At 40.6% G+C, this 21487-nt stretch overlaps 1 protein-coding gene across 2 annotated transcripts in view; it reads left to right on the top strand.

Moving 5' to 3' along the window:
- Positions 1 to 21487, top strand: part of LOC126293562 (translation initiation factor IF-2-like) — an 89371-nt gene that overhangs the window by 13643 nt on the left and 54241 nt on the right. For both annotated transcript variants that reach the window (XM_049986841.1, XM_049986840.1), the window contains exon 2: positions 20741 to 20821. In XM_049986841.1, the coding sequence (XP_049842798.1) occupies positions 20741 to 20821 (81 nt within the window). The remainder of the gene's footprint in view (positions 1 to 20740; positions 20822 to 21487) is intronic.

The following is a 21487-nucleotide window of genomic DNA, read 5'->3' as shown; positions in this document are numbered from 1 at the left end:
GCCCGTATACTGAAGTCTGGCACGTTCACCAGTTCTGCCACCCACTGAAAATGTCCAGACACGGGTTGCCGAGAGCAGGTCACATTGCCGCTCGCCAGGCACTGCCGTCAGAGAACTCTGGGTGAGAGTTGAGATTCCACAGTATGACGCACCGCCGTCTGCCGTCCCGACTCGGCTCGACTCGGTGGCTTGCCGGGTTAAAGTCGTTGCTGCTGCCACAGCCCGTATATACCGAAATTGGCTATACAGCTAGTTACGTATTACACATGCATTCCGTATACACAGTGAATAAAATTTTGTTATTTCCTGTTGCAGCTTTAATGGCCAGCAGGTGAGAAACTCTTCAGACAGACTGCAATTTTTCCAATACAATGTCACATTCTCGGTTTCCCACACCTCGTCAGAATCTGAGGTCGAATCTGTCTGTGACCTCACATGGTGTCTCTGATAATATTGTCTGCTTCTCGAGATATTCACTCCTTCAACTTTTTTCCGGTTCTCGGACGGTATTCCCGAAAACATTCGGACGGGAGGTAATCACGAAGATAAAAGTCTCTAGCCAATAAATGTGATGAACCGGGAGGCCGCCGGATATCACCGTTTCTGTCGACGAGACGGTCGCGAAGTGTGAGTCTCAACAGATGCACTGACACTCGTCGCACCGTCCTGCCGGGAGAGAGTTTGTCCGTCCAGATTGATGCCACCGCGTTCGGGCAGAGAGACTGTTACTGCCATCTCACTATCAGATTCACAGTTTAGAGTTCTTTTCTTTGTACTGTTACCGGTGACTCCCGAGTTTGTCATCCGGAGATTGACAGTGTGGGAAGATGGCACAGGAGTCCTCTGTGAAAAGTCATCCAAGTTTTTGAAATATGCTTTTACAACAGATGTGTGTTATGCACTCAACCTACACCCTGTGATCACTAAAACTTCCACTGCCTACACATCATCATCATCATCATCATCATCATCATCATCATCATCATTTTTCTGCTATATTAGCATGTCCTTTGCCTCTCCACTTTCTGCAATCTAGTGCCTCCTTCTTAAGCCTGCTGTATGTTGTACCGTCCATCACATCATCCAGTATCTGAAATCTCTTCCTTCCTCCCTTCCTTTTACCTTCTACATAACCTTCTAAAACTGTTTTTATTGGTCCATCATTCTTTCTTAATATGTGCCCAATCCAATTTCTTTTTCTTCTTTTTATTACATCTAGTAACTGTCTTTTCTCTCTCAGTACTTCTTCATTTTTTCTTTGTCCATCTGTCACCACACCCGAGATCAAATCCCCCAGTCCTCAAATATGCCTCAACGCACATTTGTGTCGATAACCGAACATCTTGCAGTAGCCTCTTCAGGGCCCTACAAACTCTTCCACCTATATGCCAATACTTGTACACACTAATGATATTATTAGATAAGATAAGATAAGATAAGATACTTTATTGTCACATAACATGTTTTTATACAATCATTCGATTGAGAACATTGGTGACTCGTCAGTCTTTAACCTAAGTTGTTAAAGTATTTCATATACTACTACAGGAAATATGTCATACATACATTGCTTATTATAATAAAAATACAACATTATATTTTAAATCTTTTCCTAACTCATCGAATCATTACTATAGCCTTCACTCACCTATATGAAGTATGGATGTACTGAACGGGATACAAACCGCCATATAATCCTATATATAAACATGAATATAAAGTGAACATGTATACTTTGTATCTATATGGCTTCGAAAGTATACCATTTGTACTTGCATCTTTACTCCCTATTCCTATTTATAAATTCTTCTAAACTACAATATTGCTTTTTATTCATTTAGAAATTCTTCTAGACTATAATAACATTTGCTTTTTAGGTATGTGCCAATGGTCCCCAATGTGGATTCACCAAATATTGACCTTATCTTATTTCTCATCTTCAGAGCCATGTAATATGGAGTATTTTCATATACTGTGAGTCGGTGACAAGGTAGCATGTATTTCAATTTATGTCTAGTTTCATAGGCATGTGTGAATGTATTTCCTTCAAACAGATGTGAGTTTTTCTGTTCAAAGAGAAGTATTTCATATATGAAGATGGATGGGATTGTCATGAAGTCCAGGCTTTTGAATAGTGGTTTGCAAGAATGTCTACTATTGGTTAATGTCATTCCTCTGATTTTTTTTTTTTTTTTTTTTTTTTTTTTTTTTTTTTTTTTTTTTTTTTTTTTTTTTAATTTGAATGTTTGCCTTTTCTGCACCCCAAAATATTATTCCATATCTTATAAGTGTTATGAAATACGCATGGTATACAGTTTTCTTCACTGTTAAATCCGTTACTTTGTGTAGTACCCTCATTGCATAAACTAAATTATTTAATTTCTTCAGTAAACTGTCCACATGGTCGGTCCATTGCAAGCTTTTATTTAAAGTTATCCCAAGAAATTTTACAGAATCAACTGTGGTCAGTTCTTTACCTGAATATTCTATTTGTGACATACATTCAGTAGTTTGTTTGGTCCTGAAGTGTATGATTTGGGTTTTTTCAAGATTTAATTTCATAGCATTATCTTTTATCCATTGTTCAATTTCTTGTAGAGTTTGTTTCATGGTCCTTACTAATTCGTCAGTGTTCTTGCAGCAGACTACAGTAGTTGAGTCATCTGTGTAAAGTATTGTATCTGTATTACACCAACTGTATAACCTCAAGTCACAATATCAGAGGCAAAAATAATTTCCATATGGACTGTGGGTTCATGCTTAGGATTTAAAATAGAGTTTTATATCCTGGTGCAAAATTCTATAAGAGGTTATTGACAGACATACGAAAGTTCCTGGCAGATTAAAACTGTGTGCCCGACCGAGACTCGAACTCGGGACCTTTGCCTTTCGCACGCAAGTGCTCTACCATCTGAGCTACCGAAGCATGACTCGCGCCCGTTACTCACAGCTTTACTTCTGCCAGTACCTCATCTCTTACCTTCCAAACTTAGTTTCATATCAGCGCACACTCCGCTGCAGAGTGAAAATCTCATTCTGGAAACATACCCCAGGCTGTGGCTAAGCCATGTCTCCGCAATATCCTTTCTTTCAGGAGTGCTAGTTCTGCAAGGTTCGCAGGAGAGCTTCTGTAAAGTTTGGAAGCTAGGAGACGAGGTACTGGCAGAAGTAAAGCTGTGAGTACCGGGCGTGAGTCGTGCTTCGGTAGCTCAGATGGTAGAGCACATGCCCGCAAAAGGCAAAGGTCCCGAGTTCGAGTCTCGGTCGGGCACACAGTTTTAATCTGCCAGGAAGTTTCATATCAGCGCACACTCCGCTGCAGGGTGAAAATCTCATTCTGGAGACATACAAAAGGAAACCAAAAATCTGTGCATCACCAAAAATTGAGTAAAACAACACATTATTAACTACTCCTTCAACAATTTATCAGAATATTTGGACCGAGGGGTGTAAGTCCCACGTAAGTCTGACGAATGTAACGAGCATATTTTGGCTCGGGCAGGATGCAGTTCGCTGATAGAGGTATGGGTAAAGTTGGGTAACTGCCTCGTTTGTAGTATCAGATAAAAAGCAGAAGGAGAGTAACACGAGAAGAGCAGCAGTGGCTTTAATCAGAGGACGTGTTTTCCTACTAATGTAGATACACTGATATAAAGTAATTTAGAAGTAATCCCCACAATTATCAGTGACAGTAGATCAGCACAAGCCACAGTTTGTCACTGACACACTTTGACGAGTAGCCCGTAGTGAATGCTTCCTCCCGTCAGCTTGTAGCTCCTTCCGTCTGCGTCCACGGAGATTCTCCTCCGTGGCGGGACTCGGTGCGCGAATAGTTGTTCACGAGAGTAGCGACCGTAAACTGACGTAGAAAAGTGCCGTAGAGGTAAGGTTCACGTGTCCTCGGCAGCAGCTCTCCGTACGGAGGAACGGAGTAATGCGAATATCGTGAGATCTGCGGGAACTGCCCAAGGACTCCGAGTATCGAGACTGTCACACTGTGCACTGACTCTGTGCCGTGTCCCCGGGTGGCAGATCTGGAGAACGAATACCGCCCTTATTTAGGTAGGCACAGGCGACGTGCGGTCCCACGCCTTATCTCGTCGAACGGTAACGTCGTGGAGATCTCGGAGCTAGGGCATGGCCGTCGGCAGCAGTGCGTCAGAAATACAGCATCTCTACTCGGAGCCTGTACATGTGGGTACGTCTGTTGTAATGCTCAAGTGCGGAGTCGGTTCAAAAAGGATACGTGTCGCCACTTCACTTCTGCCACCACCGTCGGGCACCGTTCTCTCTGCCGCCACGTCGAGCGGTGCCCCAAAAAAGGTGCCGTGCCGACAGTAAGCAGTACCCTCCACGTCGTCATACCGTCCGGAGGCCTGTTCGGCTCATTGCGAATGAGACCATTTCCCGACTCGAATTACGTGGCGCGACTACGGTCCTACCTCCCAAGCGAACAGTGAGCCCCCCCTCTGTAGGCCGCGACCCTGTCGCTGTCGAATTCTGACACGTGCCGGCGGACGTCTTCCCTCCTTTCACGAGGTGCGACACGATCCTCTCGCGAGCCACTGACGTCCATACATAACACCTAAATAAAAAACCGTGCATAATCTTCCCTTATTTACTGAATCTACGTGGCACTACTGCCACCTACAATCTGTAGTGATGCCAATTAGTAAATCATTTTCCTTGGTGCCAGTGTGACATTTGTCACACACTGTCCACGTGGTGCGGCAATTTTGTCACGCAGTCGCAGTACTCCCCTCCCTTACGTGTCACTGACAATGAAGTGTAATTTGAAAGTGACAGGCACATTCTGCTGACAGATAATTATAGCTGCTTTAGAAACAATGCTTGACAGAGTCTTCTGCTCCACAAATGAATTCCAATATGTCTGTTTCAGTAGGTTTCAGTTCCTTAACATAAAGGCCGCTATGTAGACAGTTATGTAAAATATTTGTGTGGCTGGTGATACGATCAGCCTATTTTTTTATTGCAGAGTTTCTCATTATTTTGACCTGACAACAGGGATGCTGGTTTATTTTCATCCACCATTGTCTTTACAGTTTATTCTAGAGTACTATATATAAAGTAGATAGAGTGTTAATTCAGCAGAAGTGAGCAAAAGAGTAGAATACCATACCTCCTGCAGAGACCTTGGCTTCCTTACACTTAATTCCTAGCAGATTTACTTCCAAATGGTACTTGGTTAAAATTCCCTTTCCTACATGGCTAGTATTAAACATTTACCAATGTGTATAGCAATTTTTCCTGAAATGAGAAGAGAAAGCAACAGCTTTCTTAAAAGCAGTTGTCTTACTTCTGTCTGTTAAGTTAACCCTTATTCTGTGCCTTTCCACAGAACACAGAGTTCCCTCCCCTCCCCTCCACAGATGTCGCGAAAAAGTTGAAAAAATTGTACATGTATAATTTTGGAAAAATATATTTTTCTACACTTTACATTAATGCAAAACTGTATGAAATTTACATCATTAATAAAAATTTGTTAAGTATAAAAACACAGTGTTAATCTCCAAGTGAACAACAATTGCGAGAGAATTAAGGGCAGTATCAAAAATGAAATGATGACACTTCTTTAAAAACTGGGGGAAATACATTTGTCACTATCTCGCCGTATTTGCTCGTCTTCTGCCGTGCACTCAGTCTGCAAAATGAAATAACGGAACCCGGAAATGTTCTCAATACTATATCGGAACTGGACACAACTACACGTAGCATATAGGATTACATAGGGTAGTTAGTAACTTGAGAAAAACACTACTTCTCCTCTCACGGGCATAATTATTTGGATGCAGGAACTGGAGTGTAACTAAATAATAGCTCAAAGGTGTCCATACCATTTAACTCGATACCCTTTGGCGTACGTTCGATTACAGGGCAGTTGTACGTAATCGGCTTAGAGAGGACAGATGCCAAACCGCAAACAAGTCGCGGTAGATGACACGCAGTGGGTGCTCACGAGTCGTGGTGTGGACTCTTGTTTATGACTCATTACCGTACCGGTCATGCACTTAGCAATCTCTAACTTGTGGATACACTCGTGGCGGTGTACATAATTCAGACAAATACGTCAGCACACAGTTATAACCGGACTGGGGACATACAGTGTTTATTTCACAACAAAACACTATCACGCACTCGTAATACTAGCGGAGGTGGACAAAGTGACTACTCACGGATTTACTCCGAGCTTAATCATGCACGACAGGAACAGTACTCGATATAGTGGCGAGTGAAACGGCACGCTATCTCAGAGAGTACATTTACACACTAATACTGTAACGTGCACGAGACACGCGGAAGACCGGAGGGTAAAGTGACAAACCATGTCCAAATTCCCTGTACAATACTTATGATGTGAGTGAGGCAAGACTGTTAAATCCTCTCACTAATGACCAGTACTGCCAAAAGGACAGCCCGGAGCTGCTACACATATTCTCTCCTTCGATAACACGCGTGGCGAGAGCGATACTGTCTTTCTCCACAAAGTGGAGCAAAATGTGGTCCGTGTCGAGTCAAATGTGGCACTGTGCCACTAGCTCACTCAGCCACTAGCTCATTTACAAGTGAACCACTTTGTTCTTTCCCAATGACTCGATTTTTCTATAACGAGTGTTTTTTAGAAGTTTGTAGTACCAGCATATCGGGAACAAGTTCATTATCAGTATCCCGAAAAAAGTACTACTTATGTATTTATTGGCAGAAATACAAGCTGAACTGAATAGTATACTCCCCAAAGCACTATACATTTTTTCTACATTCACGTGTTCTTGCTTGCAACTACCAACAATCACCATCAAAAGACAGAAATGTGTACGACACTGACAATGCTATAAAGAGCAACGCACACTGCCACATCAGGAGCTCAATGATGCATTCTTGTGGCAGTTTCTTTACAGGTACCTTCATAAAGCAACACAGCCCTTTTGCAAGGCAGTTTCCAAAGTGCAGCTTCAAGGACAATGGTGACAAGAATTGAAACTTGCTTTGTACATCTACAAAGCAGTGCAGTGAAGGGTTAAATTTAGCGGGAATACACTAAAGTGGAACTGAGCAGTGTCGTGACAGTTTGTTAGTGCAGTTTCCAGAATAAAGCCCCATACACACGCAACAATTTAATGGCCAATTGACTGGCAAAAACTCTTGTCCTCGCCAATTACAGTGTTGCCCTGCTCCTGTTGCTGGTAGTGTATTGTTTATAGGAAGTTTGTGAGGCTGTTAATGTATACCTCAGCTCATTCACACACCTTGCTACAGTCCCCTAACTGCATATCCTGTCAAATCTTTGGAGTCTCTTAGTTTGGTGTCTTGGTGAAATAACTGAAAACTGTTTTCTAGGATTGTCCAAATAACGTGCTCTCCACAGTTGTTACAGTTAAGTGACTCTTTTCACATTTATTAGCACACGAATGATGTGATAGGCAGATACAGTTTTACAGTCAGTCATTTTATGAAGATAGAGGCCTCGCACACTACTCTCCAAACATAAAGGTCATATCACCATCTCGGTGACGTGGAACAATAACCGACGGACGTTGTAACAGCTCGACACAGTGGTACCGTGTTGAAAAGAACATTGTACGGAATAATGTTGTGTGGTTGTTAACATGCCCGGCACTGACTATTTTGGGTGGTGTCCACCTTTTTGAAGTGTAGTGTTTGAGAAAACTCCCCACAAACTCTGGAGCTTACTGTCGCTGGAGTAGTTTGTGTGCCTCAGCGATACAGATACCGATACCGTAGATACAACGGCAGTGGAGGGATGTCTGTTGAGAGACCAGACAAACGTGTGGTTCCTGAAGAGGGGCAGCAGCCTTTTCAGCAGTTGCAAGGGCTACAGTATGGACGATTGGCTGATCTGACCTCATAACATCAAACAAATTGGCCTTGTTGTGCTGGTACTGCAAAAGGGCTGAAAACAAGAGGAAAAGCTGTAATTTTTCCCGTGGGCATGCAGCTCTACCGTACGGTTAAATAATGATGACATCCTTTCGGGTAAAATATTCTGAAGGTAACATAGTTGCCCTTAGGATCTCCAGGCAGGAACAACTCAGGAAGATGTCAGATGTCATCATCAGGAGAAACAAAAATGGCGTTCTGTGGGGACGGAGTGTGGAATGTTAGACCCCTTAATTGGACAGATAGGTTACAAAATTTAAAAAGGGAAATGGATAGGAGGGGAGTTAGTGAAGTTCTGTGGTAGGAGGAACAGGTCTTCTAGTCAGGCAAACATGGGGCTATAAATGCAAAATCAAATAGGCATAGTGTAGGAGTAGGTTTAATAATGAATAAAAAAAAAGGAATGTGGATAAGCTACTATGAACATCACAGTGAATGCATTATTGTAGCCAAGATAGACACAAACCCCACACTCACCACACTAATACAAGTTTATATGCCAACTAGCTCTGCATACGATGAAGACATTGAAGAAATGTATGGTAAGATAAAGTAAATTATTTAGATAGTAAAGGGAGATGAAAATTTAATAGTCTTTGGGACATAAGAGAACCAACAGTATGAATATCAAGAGTTCATATGGAAAAGCAGTCCTAACAAACAAGGGAAAGCAGAAAGGTAGAATGAGTATATAGAGAGTCTGTACAAGGGTGATGTACTTGATGGCAAGATCATGGAAATGGAAGAGGACGTAGATAAAGGTGAAATGGAAGATATGACACTACATGAAGAATTTGACAGAGCACTGAAAGGCCCAAGTTGAAACAAGGCCCCAGGAGTAGACAACATTTCATTAGAACTACTGATAGCCTTGGGAGAACAAGCCATGACAAAACTTTTCATCTGGTGAGCAAGGTATATGAGACAGGTGAAACACCCCCAGACTTCAAGAAGAATCTAACAACTAAAATTCCAAAGAAAGTAGGTGCTGACAGGTTTGGAAATTACCGAACTATTAGTTTAATACATCATGGTTGCAAAATACTAACAAAAATCCTTTACAAAAAAATGGAAAAGCTGGTAGAAGCTAATGTCGGAGAAGTTCAGTTTGGATACTGAGAAATGTAGGAACATGCGAAGCAATACTGACACTACGACATATCTTAGACGATAGGTTAAGGAAAGGCAAACCTACATTTCTTTTGACAATGTTGACTGAAATACTTTCTTTCAAATTCTGAAGGTGGCAGGGGTAAAATACAGGGAGTGAAAGGCTATTTACAATTTGTACAGAAACCAGATGGCAGTCATAAGAGAGGAGGGGCACAAAAACGAAGCAGTGGTTGACAAGGGAGTGAGACAGGGTTGTAGCCTATCCCTGATGTTATTCAATCTGTGTATTGAGTATCCAGTAATGGAAACAAAAGAAAAATCTGGAGTAGAAATTAAAGTCCCAGGAGAGAAATAAAAACTGAAGTTTGCTAATGGCATTGTCATTCTGTCAGAGACAGCAAAGAAATTGAAAGGACAGCTGAACGGAAAGTACCTGGTCTTGAAAGGAAGATATAAGATGAAGATCAACAAAATAAAAACAGGGATAATGGAATGTACGTGAATCAAATTGGGTGATGCTGAGGGAATTAAATTAGGAAATGAGACAATTAAGCTAGTAGATGAGTTTTGTTATTTCAGCAGCAAAATAACTGATGATGGCCAAAGTAGAGAGGATATAAAATGTAGACTGTCAATGGCAAGAAAAGTGTTTCTGAAGTAGGAATTTTTTAACATCGAGTATTGATTTAAGTGTCAGGAAGACTTTTTTGAAAATATTTGTATGGACTGTAGTCATGTATGGAAGTGAAACATGGACAATAAACGGATTAGTCAAGAAGAGAGTAGAAGATTTCAAAAGGTGGTGCAACAGAAGAATGATGAAGGCTAAATTGATAGATAATGTAACTAATGAGGAGGTACTGAATAGAATTGAGGATACAAGAAATTTGTGACACAACCAGACTAGAAGAAGGGATCGGTATTTTGGACACATCCTGAGACATCAAAGGATTACCGGTTTAGTACTAGAGGAAAGTGTGGGAGATAAAAATTATAGAGGGAGACAAAGACATGAATACTATAAGCAGATCCAGAAAGAAGAAGGTTGCAGTAGGTATTCGGAGGTGAAGAGGCGCGCACAGGACAGAGTAGCATGGAGAGCCACACCAAACCAGAATTTGGACTGAAGACCACAATAACAAACAACATGAATTAAATTTTAGGTTATGTTATGGTTTAAGAAAATTAGAAAAGTTTATAGAACCATCTTATGCATCTGTATTGGAAATACTGCATTTACAAGTAAGGTTACCATTTTGGAAAATAGCTTACATTGTAACAAACTACATAATAAATTACATAAAATCTTAATTAGTGACTTACTATTTTAGTGAAGAATGTCATCTTATTCATAAAAATTATGGCAACAAAAGAATAATGCCGAAGTTCAGAGTCTAACAAGGCCACAAGGAAAATCTACAATGAAAAATTGTGATAGTCTGGAACGTCATCATTAATTATGTTATAAGTTAGTTAAAAAAATTAGAATGTGTTACTAAAAAGTCAGATTGTCAGTCTTCCTAATGGTGTATCTTAATTATTCTAAATATGCAGATTTGATCAACAGAAATTTCTCACGATGCACTCTACTATTATTTTCAGTCGAGTCTAACTTTCAATTATCGAGCTCTCACGAAAACTACTCACACTACACAAATAATAGCCTGAATGATAAATGTAAATGAAATTCAGTTTAGCTAACATTTTGAAATATTTATGTATATGCCACATATAAATTGTGTAAGTAAATGCAATCTTGTAGATAAAGATTAGAGAAAAAAAGTTTTTATTAAGAATGGAAGTCATTACAGATGAGTAATTCAGGCTTCCTGTGTCTCAAGCCCTGAAGAATCTCCTCTTTAAAGACCTGTACAGTACACGAAGGATGAATGAACGGGATCTTTGGAGTACGGGATAACTGAACTCGAACGAGGAGAGTTGCAGATACTACTACTCTTGAATTTTTAAGTTATCCTGTCCGGTTCCAATTATCATTTCATATCAGTTTGTGATAACTGGCCCATGAAATTACATTCATTTGCCACTCAAAACTATCTCTTATTCTAAAAGTAGAAAAGAATCAATTAGGCAAGTTAACAGCGTGCCACTCGACAGTATTGCTCTGAAAGAATTTTACCGTCTCAAAATATCTCCATGCCACGTAATGTTCACAGTTATATTCTGTCCTCTGCTGCCCTTTCAGGTGAGCTTATTGCACGAGGCACAGACAGAGATAAAGCAGTCCTGCAGACTGTGCTGTCGGCGAGGGCTTCTCGCAACATTACTCCTCCGGTTTCGAAAAATCCATTGTCGGCACAGAATGTTCTGAGAAAAAATAATACCTGCAGTACTGTTATTATAATTTTTATGAGCTCCATTTTTCCGTCAGAGCTTATAACAATACTAGCCTCACTTTACAAAACATTCTGAAACAATTGTAAGTAAACCGAATGTTAATGACAGACTGACACAATTCAAAACTGGACTGTACTCGACTCTGCCAACACAGATAATCACAGGAGCCAGACACAGGGAATAGAGTGCATAGATACAGCCAGAAATGCTTCATTTGCATGTCAGAACTCATTTTCTGCAACTCTTGATAGAAGAGTCATGGTGGGAACAGAATAAGAACACATAGACAGGAATATTGCAGCAAGCTCTTTGTCCCCATACCCCTTAGGGAGAATCTGAAATTAAAAAGTGTGACAAGCATCCATTCTCTACTCTCCAAATCACAGAACAGCCAGTCTGCCTCATTTATTATGAGTCTGTATTATAGACTCTGAAACAATTTTCCTCACGAGGCACTTAGTGGAGGTTTCACTAAGTATTTCGAGTAGATGCCTACGAGAACACGAGAATATTTTGATAAGCTCTGTCGGTCATGTTCCAGAGAAGTACAAAACTGCATTAGTTTTTCAAATTTTCATTGTGCTCTTTTTACTGTATTCATTTACTGCTTTTATAAAACATTTTGCTTTTCTTCAGTAGAACCGTCAGTTATCGGGCAGTTAAAAACTCTACAGTAATTTTGTGAGCTGCCTTATCTCGTAATATGGGGAATGCCATCTTATTTTTCATAATATGTCTCTAATCAAATGTGTTGTCATCCACTTGGTAACGGCAGTGTGGATTGGGCATTGTCATTTCGTCATTAGATTGTTTTATCAGAATAAAGTGTTTTCCTATTGCGTCTTCCCCAGTCCCACTGGGAACTCGTGAGAATTATTTTGCACCAATCCACATTATCTGTACCTAACATCTTAATACTCTCAAATCTATGCCGTATAGATATCTTTCGAGTGTTATCACGATTTTACCTTATCGAAACAAGATCTGTTCTCAGATTAATTTCGAAATTACCTGCCCTGCCATTACTTAGCCTCACTGTCAAAGCCTGAGACACTATCTGTACCTACACCTGTACTGTGCAAACTACAGTGAAGTGCACAGCAGAGGATACTACCCACTGTTAGGGTTTTTCTCCTATTCCGTTCACGTATAGTGCAGGAAGAATGACTTTTGAAATGCCTCATTGCATAGTGTAGCCTAATCTCGTATCATCAATTCCTACAGTTACTGTACTATACTCCCAGATTCCTGGTACTCTAAGCTTTGTAAGCAGACCTCCACAAAATGTGGATTACTATCTTCAACCATCTGATCTCTCACGTTTTGCAGAATCTCTGTCATACCCTCTTGCAGGTATACATTCAGTACTTCTTGTTACAGATTCTGAAATCAGATACTGGATTTTAAGGCATATCCACGATGAGATATAGACATAGATCACAATTTAGTAACAATATACAGTAAACTGAAATTTAAGTGGATCGTACGGAAGATTCAGTGTGGAAGGAAGTGAGATATTGAAGTTGTGAGGACGAGTGTCACGTGTTTGAAGTTTGTTTATGTCGTGGTTACTGCGATAAGAAACAACAGAGTCGGTGGAAGGGGAGTGTACAGACTGAGAAATGGCGACCACAGAAGTTGGAAAGTAAACATAAGTAGCGGGAAGAAACCTTGGTTAACAGCAGACATATTTCAATTGATTGACGAAAGAAGGAAGTACAAAAATGTTCAGGAATGGACAGATTACAGAAATATAAATCATTTAGGAATGAAATAAACAGGCAGTGGAGAGATGCCAAGGTGAAACAGGTGCACGCAAAAGTGAAGAAATAGAAATGATCATCAAAAGGACTGACTCAGCATACAGAAAAGTCAAAACAACAATCACTGAAATTAAAAGCAAGGGTAAGAACACTAAGAGTGCAATGAGAATTCTATTGTTAAACAGAGAGGGGAGAGTGGATAGGTGGAAAGAGAATAGTGAAGACATCTGTGAGGGAGAGGAACTGTTCGATGATGTCACAAGAAGAAGAAATTGCAGTCAAAATGGAAAGGTAGGAAATCTAGCCATAATTTAAAAGAGCTTTTGAAAATTTAAGATCAAATAAGGCAGAAGAGATAGATGGGATTCCATTGGTATTTCTAAAGTCAATGGGGAATGTGGCAACCAATTTATTATTCAAGTCGATATGTAGAATCTCACTATGTTCCGTCAGACTTTTGGAAAAATCTCATCCACACAATTACAAAGAGAGTAAGCACTGGTAAGTGCAAGAACTATCACACAATCAGCTTAACAGCTCACGCGTAGAAGTTGCTGACAAGAATAATACACAGAAGAATGGAAAATAAAACTGAGGATCAGTTAGTCACTTTAGTAAAGACAAAGGCACCAGAGAGGCAGTTGTAACATAGCGCTTCATAACAGAAGCAATGTTGAAGAGAAATCGAGATGCACTCTTAGGATTTGTCAACCTGAAAATGCGTACAGAGTGCTCAGATTAAAAAGGGATGCAGTCTTTTGCTCCCACTGTTCAGTCTTTACACTGAAGAAGCAATGGCAGAAATAAGAGAAAGGTTCAAGGTCGGGCTTAAAATAGAGAACAAAACTATATTAACGATAAGATTCACTGACGACATTGGTATTCTCGGTGAAAGTGAAGAATTACAGGATCTGTCGATCAGAATGAACAGTCTGATAAGTACAGAATACGGATTGAGAACAAACTGAAGAGTTACACAGGGTCGTCTCACGGCTGCTGCATAACAGAAAGTGTGCCATCTCGACAGCCTTTCGGTAAGCTATACCTCCGACACATCTGCGAACAAATCGATACGTTCGGGAAAACCCGAACGACGTGAGGCCTTCCCGCATAACCAGAGCTCTCTAAAAAGCCACCGTCCTTCAAGACTGAAGAGCAGTTTGCACAGGAACAACTGGCCACGAAGAGGTGACTGTTATTTAGCTGGAGGACAGAGTCAACATTGCACAAAGTGTTAGCTTTGACGTAGGAATAAGAGGACCTCGGAATCAGAAACAGAGTTCTATCACCTGATTATGCATATTCATTAGTTGTTGATTTAATGTACAATAGCCTCATCAGTACAAGAAATATTAACAAACCGAGCAGTGATTCACAGTTGCTAAATATGCACAAGAGCTAGATGTACATCCTAATATCCTTCTCCTCCCACACTCTGTCCATCTCATCCTCCCTCCTGTCTCTGTCCATCACCTCCTCCCACCTCTCACTGTCCGTCACCCTCTCCTGCCACCTCTCTCTATCCATTTCCTTCCCCTTCCTGTCCTGTCCATCAACTCACCCCCCCCCCCCACCCCCCCAACATCACTCAGTCCATCTCCTCCTACTCATTCCTTCCTCTGTCCATCACCTCCTCCTCTCTCCTCTTACTACCCATCACATCCCCTCACCTTTCTCCCTCTTTCTCCTCCTCCCTCCTCTCTCTTTTAATCTCCCCCTCTCAAATCTCTCCAACCATCACATCCATCCATTTCTCTCTGTCCACCTCCTCCTGTCCCGTCTCTGCCCACCGCCTCCTCCCACCTCTCTCTCTCTCTCTCTCTCTCTCTCTCTCTCTCTCTCTCTCTCTCTCTCTCCCCCTCCCCCTCCTCCTCCTCCTCCTCTGTCTGTCATCATCTCCACCCATCTCTCTCTGTCCATTTCCTCTCCCCCCCCCCAAATAATGTCCACACGCTCTGCCACTCTGTATATCCACATTCTCCTCCACTGTCTCTCTGACCTTGAGCCTCATTCGTTGGACTCACAAATGAAACCTCACATTGGAACGGAAGTCACTTTATATGAACCGATAAACGATTTATGTGCCATTTTGGCACCAACTGTTGCGCCAATAGTTGCGCCAAGGTGGGAGACACCGGAGGTTCTCCGGCCCCGCTGCCAGTTGCGAGAAAAGTTGTCATCGTGAGCCGCTGTTCGGACAAGGGTACAATTGTACTGTGCCTCTGCTGAGAGTTTATCGACGAAGCCTCTGGGAACAATTCACCACTCGACACAGCCTCTCTGTTGCGAAATACGGAGTACCGTTTGTGGTTCAGAAAACAGGTATCGATTTTAATAGCGATTAATGAAACCGGTCTCTAAGTCTTCAATTTCGATGACTGAGCTTAACTCCATTAAATGTTGCTTCTCTTTACAACCAGACACATGAGAGGAGCTCACATTGTTGAAGGTGCAACAGCTGACTCGCTTACGATCACCCGCTGCGACAAAAATACTGACATACGAGCACAACTGCACATAACAGCTCACTATATGGGATGGTGCTCAGCCAATCGGTATTTTTCAACTACTGGTATGTTATATTCGAAAGCGAGGCGTGGACTGTCGCTCCGTCCTGCTGAAAATATAGATTTTTAGGATCAGCGCCGAGTGGTCGTAACTTTTGTTCACACGGCCTTCCGATGTTTGGAATTGACGGTCACTGTTTGTTCGTTGTCATTTTCAAAGAAATACGGGCTTACAATTCTGAAAATGCTGACTCCACACCAAACTGTCGCTTTAGGAGAGTGCAAAGGGTTTTCGTGCAGCTGCTTAGGGTTCACTGGTGACCAGATCACATGTTCTGTTTGTTTTCCCAGTGAGAAATATGAAAATGTGCTTCATCGGATCATTAGCAAATCATTCAGAATGTCCGAGTTTTCCTGTAACAAACAATCGTGGTGGTGCAGAAAGCACAACTTGCTTTCTTGTCCCTCTGTTAATTTGTTGAGGAACTTGCAGTTGGTAAGAGTGACATGTTATCACTTTTACATTTAAATCTAAACTACTTCTACTGATACCTAAAATGTGAGGTCATCGGTCTACCGAACGGTGAGGACTGAGTTCAAAAGCTTCTGTCACTGTCTGCAGAGTTTCTCGCATCTGCACTGTTGTCGAGCTCGTTCCTCATGTATAACATGCTCCCAAATTCTTCAAATTAATTCACCTGAGCCAGGTACTAAGTAACTGCATTGACTGATTCTGAACTGTCACATGGTAGTTAAAACTGATTGTAAGAAAGGGAAAAAACTGGCAAATTTTCACAGTACAGCATAGCATTAGTTTCGCAGATTCTGCTGTAACAGAAGGCCTGTACATTGTCATTTATAAAATAAAAAAAATAAATAAAAATAAAAAAAGTAGCCTATGGTCATCTGAATTTTTATTAGAGTATCATGAAAAAATTTGGAGTAAATCGTGTGGAAGTGTCTGTCCAAATGAGTGATCTGCAAAAATTTGAAATAAATTAATCAAGAACCTTTCCGAGATTTTTGGTAACAACATTAAACAACAACTTACAGTGTCATGTAAACATCTGAAGTAAATTAGTCAAGACTTTTTGAGACATTTGTCAACAATGTCTCCCCTTTATGTGTTATATGTATTTCAAAAATATGCAGCCTATATCCATCCTGACTTTTATTAGGCTATCACATAAAAATGTTAAGTAAATCGGTCGAAACCTTTTCGAGACTTTTGATAACAGTGGCTTACCTGGATATATAGTCCAAAAAAAAAAAAAAAAAAAAAAAAAGTATGCAATGTCCATCTCAGTGCTTATTAGAGCATTGTGTAAAAATTTGAAGTGAACCAGTCATGATCGTTTCCAGATTTTTGCTAACAATGTTCCTTGATTTTTATACATATTAAGAAGTATACAGCCTATATCTGTCCAAATGTCTATTAAAAATACTGTGTAAAAATTTGAAATAAGTCAGTTCTGAACGTTTTGAGATGTTTGCTAACAATTTTTCCTCTGTCCAAACATTTATTAGAGTATTGCGTAAAAATGTGAAGTAAATTGCTTAAGAATTTTCCAGTTGCTAGATTGTACTAATTGTGCTTCTCTTACAAGAAATAGTATATACATACATTGATATAAAAATTGAAGATCAGATATTAACAGTTTTTTGTTACAAAAAGCAACTTATGGTTATATACACCAACAGTTTTACAAGGGAACATTACAATTTGAAGCCTTCTATTGAATAACAGCACACCTTTATTAATTTTTGTTTCAGTTTTTTCTTTGAGGTATTTAAGTTAGCTATCTTAAGATCAAATGAAAGTCTATTGCAAAAAAATTGTTCCTATTGTATGTGGACTGCACTTTGGAGTCTTTTTATTACTAATAATTCTGTGAAAGTGTTCCCTTTGCTGTATATTGTAGTTATGTACGTCACTGTTTGTTACAATATTTCTGGAGTTAATAAAATAGAAAGAAACTTCCACATGGGAAAAATATATTAAAAACAAAGATTCCAAGACTTACCAAGCGGGAAAGCACCGGCAGACAGGCACATGAACAAAACACAAAACACTGTGTGTTTTGTTCATGTGCCTGTCTGCCGGTGCTTTCCCGCTTGGTAAGTCTTGGAATCTTTGTTTTTAATATATTTCTGGAGTTAGTTTCATAAAGATGATTGCCTGCAGGATACATGTAGAGCAGATGGTAAGTACTTTGTTTTTGTTTCCTGAAAATTTCTCTACACGGCTCACTCTCGTTCACATTAGCTACAACTTTAGTGCCTTCTTTTGTAGCCTCTATACTGCTGGTGCCCCAGCACACATCTCAACACCACACTGAAGATGCACCGTGATCCAGGAATGCTCAGATCCTTTTCAGAAAATACTTATTTATACTACAGATATGATCCGATGCTCTTTCCACGATAGGTTTTCATTGATAACAATACCCAAAAAATTTTATTTATTTGTATAGCTCAATGCGAATGGAGGTGTAAATGGATTAAGATTTATATTTATCTTATAAAGAAGGAATAATTGCATTCTCACTGTATTCGATTTATTTACAAAAAGCTTATTTGCAGTAAGGCGAGTTGACAGAATTACCATCGTAACCAATTTCCTTACTGTGGGCAGCAGTTTGCTGATCACAGAGACCCAGCTTAGTAGCAGATTAAGACTTTGCAAAATTTTGGAGTTCAATTAAGTCATCAAGCTAAACAAGGAACAGAAAAGGCCCTAATTTACTTTCCACGTGATGAATATTTTCCACTTTTGTTATAAATTTTCATAGCTGTGTACTGCTTTAATCTATACGATAATTTGAAATTATCTTTGTTTCTATCTGTCAAACACGCGTTAAAGATGGTTTCCCATAAATAAATGTGAGTTGTTATGTGTAAAGATAAACATTTCTTAAAAATAAATAAGCGGACTGGCAAAATGTTTACATTCGTAAACCGTAGTTGGCAGGAATCCCTAAGATTAACATAACACACATTTCTAATGGTAGTTTTTTACAGTAATAATATCCTACTCACATTACTCGTATTCTCCCGAAAGATTATTCTGTAACGTACAACAGATCAGAGTGGCTTTCCTCGTATCTGTATCGACCGTGTACGACGATACTGTCAGTGCGACTGTGTTTAACTCGATTTCAGAGTAGCTTACGTGAGAAGACCACGACAAATTTTTCTCTCAAAAAAATCTCAGATGGACAGAAAGGAACACTGCAAAAAAAACTCCGGAAATATTTGGCAGGAAGTGGACTGGCTACTCGAGTAACCCCAGCCCGGGGAGGAGCCCAAATGTGGACTACTGGGCACAGCGTTCGCCCGGATGTGTAGCGCGTCTGTAGCAGCTGAGAGGTTGACGAACTCTGAAACGAGTAACACTGAAAGCTGTCTTGCAAAAAAAAAAGCCAGTCATTCTAGTTGCATGCAGTAGGTGACAACATCATGCAATTTATTTCACACAGATACTCTGCAGTGGGAATAAAATAAAATACTGGGAGCAACAGAATTTTGACAGAAATAAAACTAAACTAAACACCGCCCGAACGGAAGCCCGACGGTACCGTCCGGCCACCGTGTAATCCTCGGCCCACGGGCGTCGCTGGATTCAGATACACGGAGGGGCACGCGGTCAGGATACCACTCTCCTGGACGTACGTCAGTTTACGAGACCGGAGCCACTACTTCTCCGTCGAGTAGCTCCTCAGATTGCGTCCCGCTCGGCAGACCGGCCGGTCACCCGTCCGAGTGCTAGCCCGGCCCGACAGCGCTTAACTTCGGTGATCTGACGGGCACCGGTGTTACCACTGCAGTGAGGCAATTGGCTTCGACAGAAATAAGACTGCAGTTATAAGAGTCGAAGGACACGAAAGGGCAGCGGTGGTCGAGAAGGGAGCGAGATGGGGTCGTAGCCTACACCTGTGTGATTCAAACTGTACATCAGCAAACATATAAAGAATTTAAGGGAATTATAAAGTTAAATATAACAAAATACAAAATTTGAGATTTGACAGTGGTGTCATAATGTTGTCAAAGACGGAACAGGAAGGACGGGGGCGATCCGTCAAGCGTAGCAGATGGCGACTCAAGAAGTACTTATACAAATTACAGCAAGACAGGTAAAACGAGGGTAGTCGAGTAGTGAGCTGATGCTGCCGGGAATTAGAGTAAGAAAAGAGACACCAATAGTAGTGGAGGAGTTTCGTTATTTGGCTAGCAAGTAGAGAGGACATAAAAAAAAAAAGAGTCTGGCTACAGCAAAAAAACCATTTCAGAAAAAAGGAGATACTTTTAAATATAACATACATTTGAGTATTAGGAAGTCTTTACTAAAGGTATTTAATTGGAATGTGAGGATACGGAAGTGAATCGTGGACAACAAACGGTTCAGACGAGAATAGAACCGAAGTTTTGGAAATGTGGTGCTACAAAAGACTGCCGGAGATTAGACAATAGATCAAATAACTGATGATATGGTACCGTAATGGAATTATCGAGAAAAGAAATTTATAGTGCAACTTGACTAAAAGAAGGGGTCAGTTGAAAGTTACATCCCGAGGCACGAAGAAATAGAGGGAAGCGTGAGAGAAGCACGGGCAACAACTGTAAAGGGAGTCTGCGGAATAAATACGGAAGCCTATGGCGCCTCCCCCCACAACACAGAATCCTTACAGTGAGAGTTTTGTAAATGCAAACTAAGGGTCACTGGTTGCCAAAAAGGTGTGTGCATTTTACTTCGTTACCCGACTGCTCACTGCATGTTACAAAAGAGGTTTCTTTTGCAGTACTCGTTATTCTGGAAATTTATCATTCTGCTTGTTTACTGAAATAGCATAATATTAACTTTTGTAAAATTAATCTGAAATAACAGAGTACAGAAATAAATGAACACTGAAAGAAAGGGACAGAAGAATGCAACAGTTACTTTCGAAATTGGTGCTTGTATTGTTACTGAAAACTACGAAAATAAAATATTTTAATGACAAAAATGTTAGGATCTCATAAAAGAAGTCTCACAAACTGTTCAAAAGGAATAAAGTCTGCTCACACAAAGGCATTTTGTTTTTGCAGTACCGTGCGAGAAGAGTGATGACTGCAAGGAACTCGAGGGCCCGCACATCTGCTCTAATGGCACGTGCTACGGCTGTTACGGTAAGCACCGCCAACTTCAGTGTTTGTTCTCTGCCTCGCATTCAAAGCTGCAGCTAGGAGGCTTCCTGACCATACACGCCTTTTATTTTCTGTGTCACATATGTTTCGTAGCATGAAAGATGAAAACTTACGAGAGGGCAATTGCAATTTAAGGATGAAAAGGCATATTCGTCCACAGTGTATCAAAAATAGTTGCACAGTCTACGAGATTAAATTGCCAGTACCAAAACCAGAAAAAAACCATACAAAAATATTTGTGATAAAATCCTCAACATTTTATTACTGACATTTAATATTGATTTAAGTATCCGAATATCCTTTGTGAAAGCATTTTCTGGAATTTCCCCGGTCTGAGGCACCTCGCTACAGTTCACGCGGCTCCCCCTGTCGGAGATTCGAGTCCTCCCTCCGGCACGGCCGTTTGTGTTGTCCTTAGTGTAAGTTAAAGTGAGGTTAAGCAGTGTATAAGACTAGGGACCGATGACTTCAGCAGTTTGATCGCATAGGAACATACCACAAATTTCCAAATTTTGTGGAATGTATTCACAAACAGAAGTCAAACGTGGACAATTAGCAGTAGAAGTAAGATCAGAATACAAATCTCGGGCTTTTCCCAGTGAATCTAATGTCGAACAACCTCTGCTGACCTAAAATGTGACTCCTTTC

The sequence above is a fragment of the Schistocerca gregaria genome, chromosome 10, assembly GCF_023897955.1.
Source record: "Schistocerca gregaria isolate iqSchGreg1 chromosome 10, iqSchGreg1.2, whole genome shotgun sequence".
Classification (NCBI taxonomy): Eukaryota; Metazoa; Arthropoda; class Insecta; order Orthoptera; family Acrididae; genus Schistocerca; species Schistocerca gregaria.
This window is presented reverse-complemented; position numbering and strand designations above follow the sequence as displayed.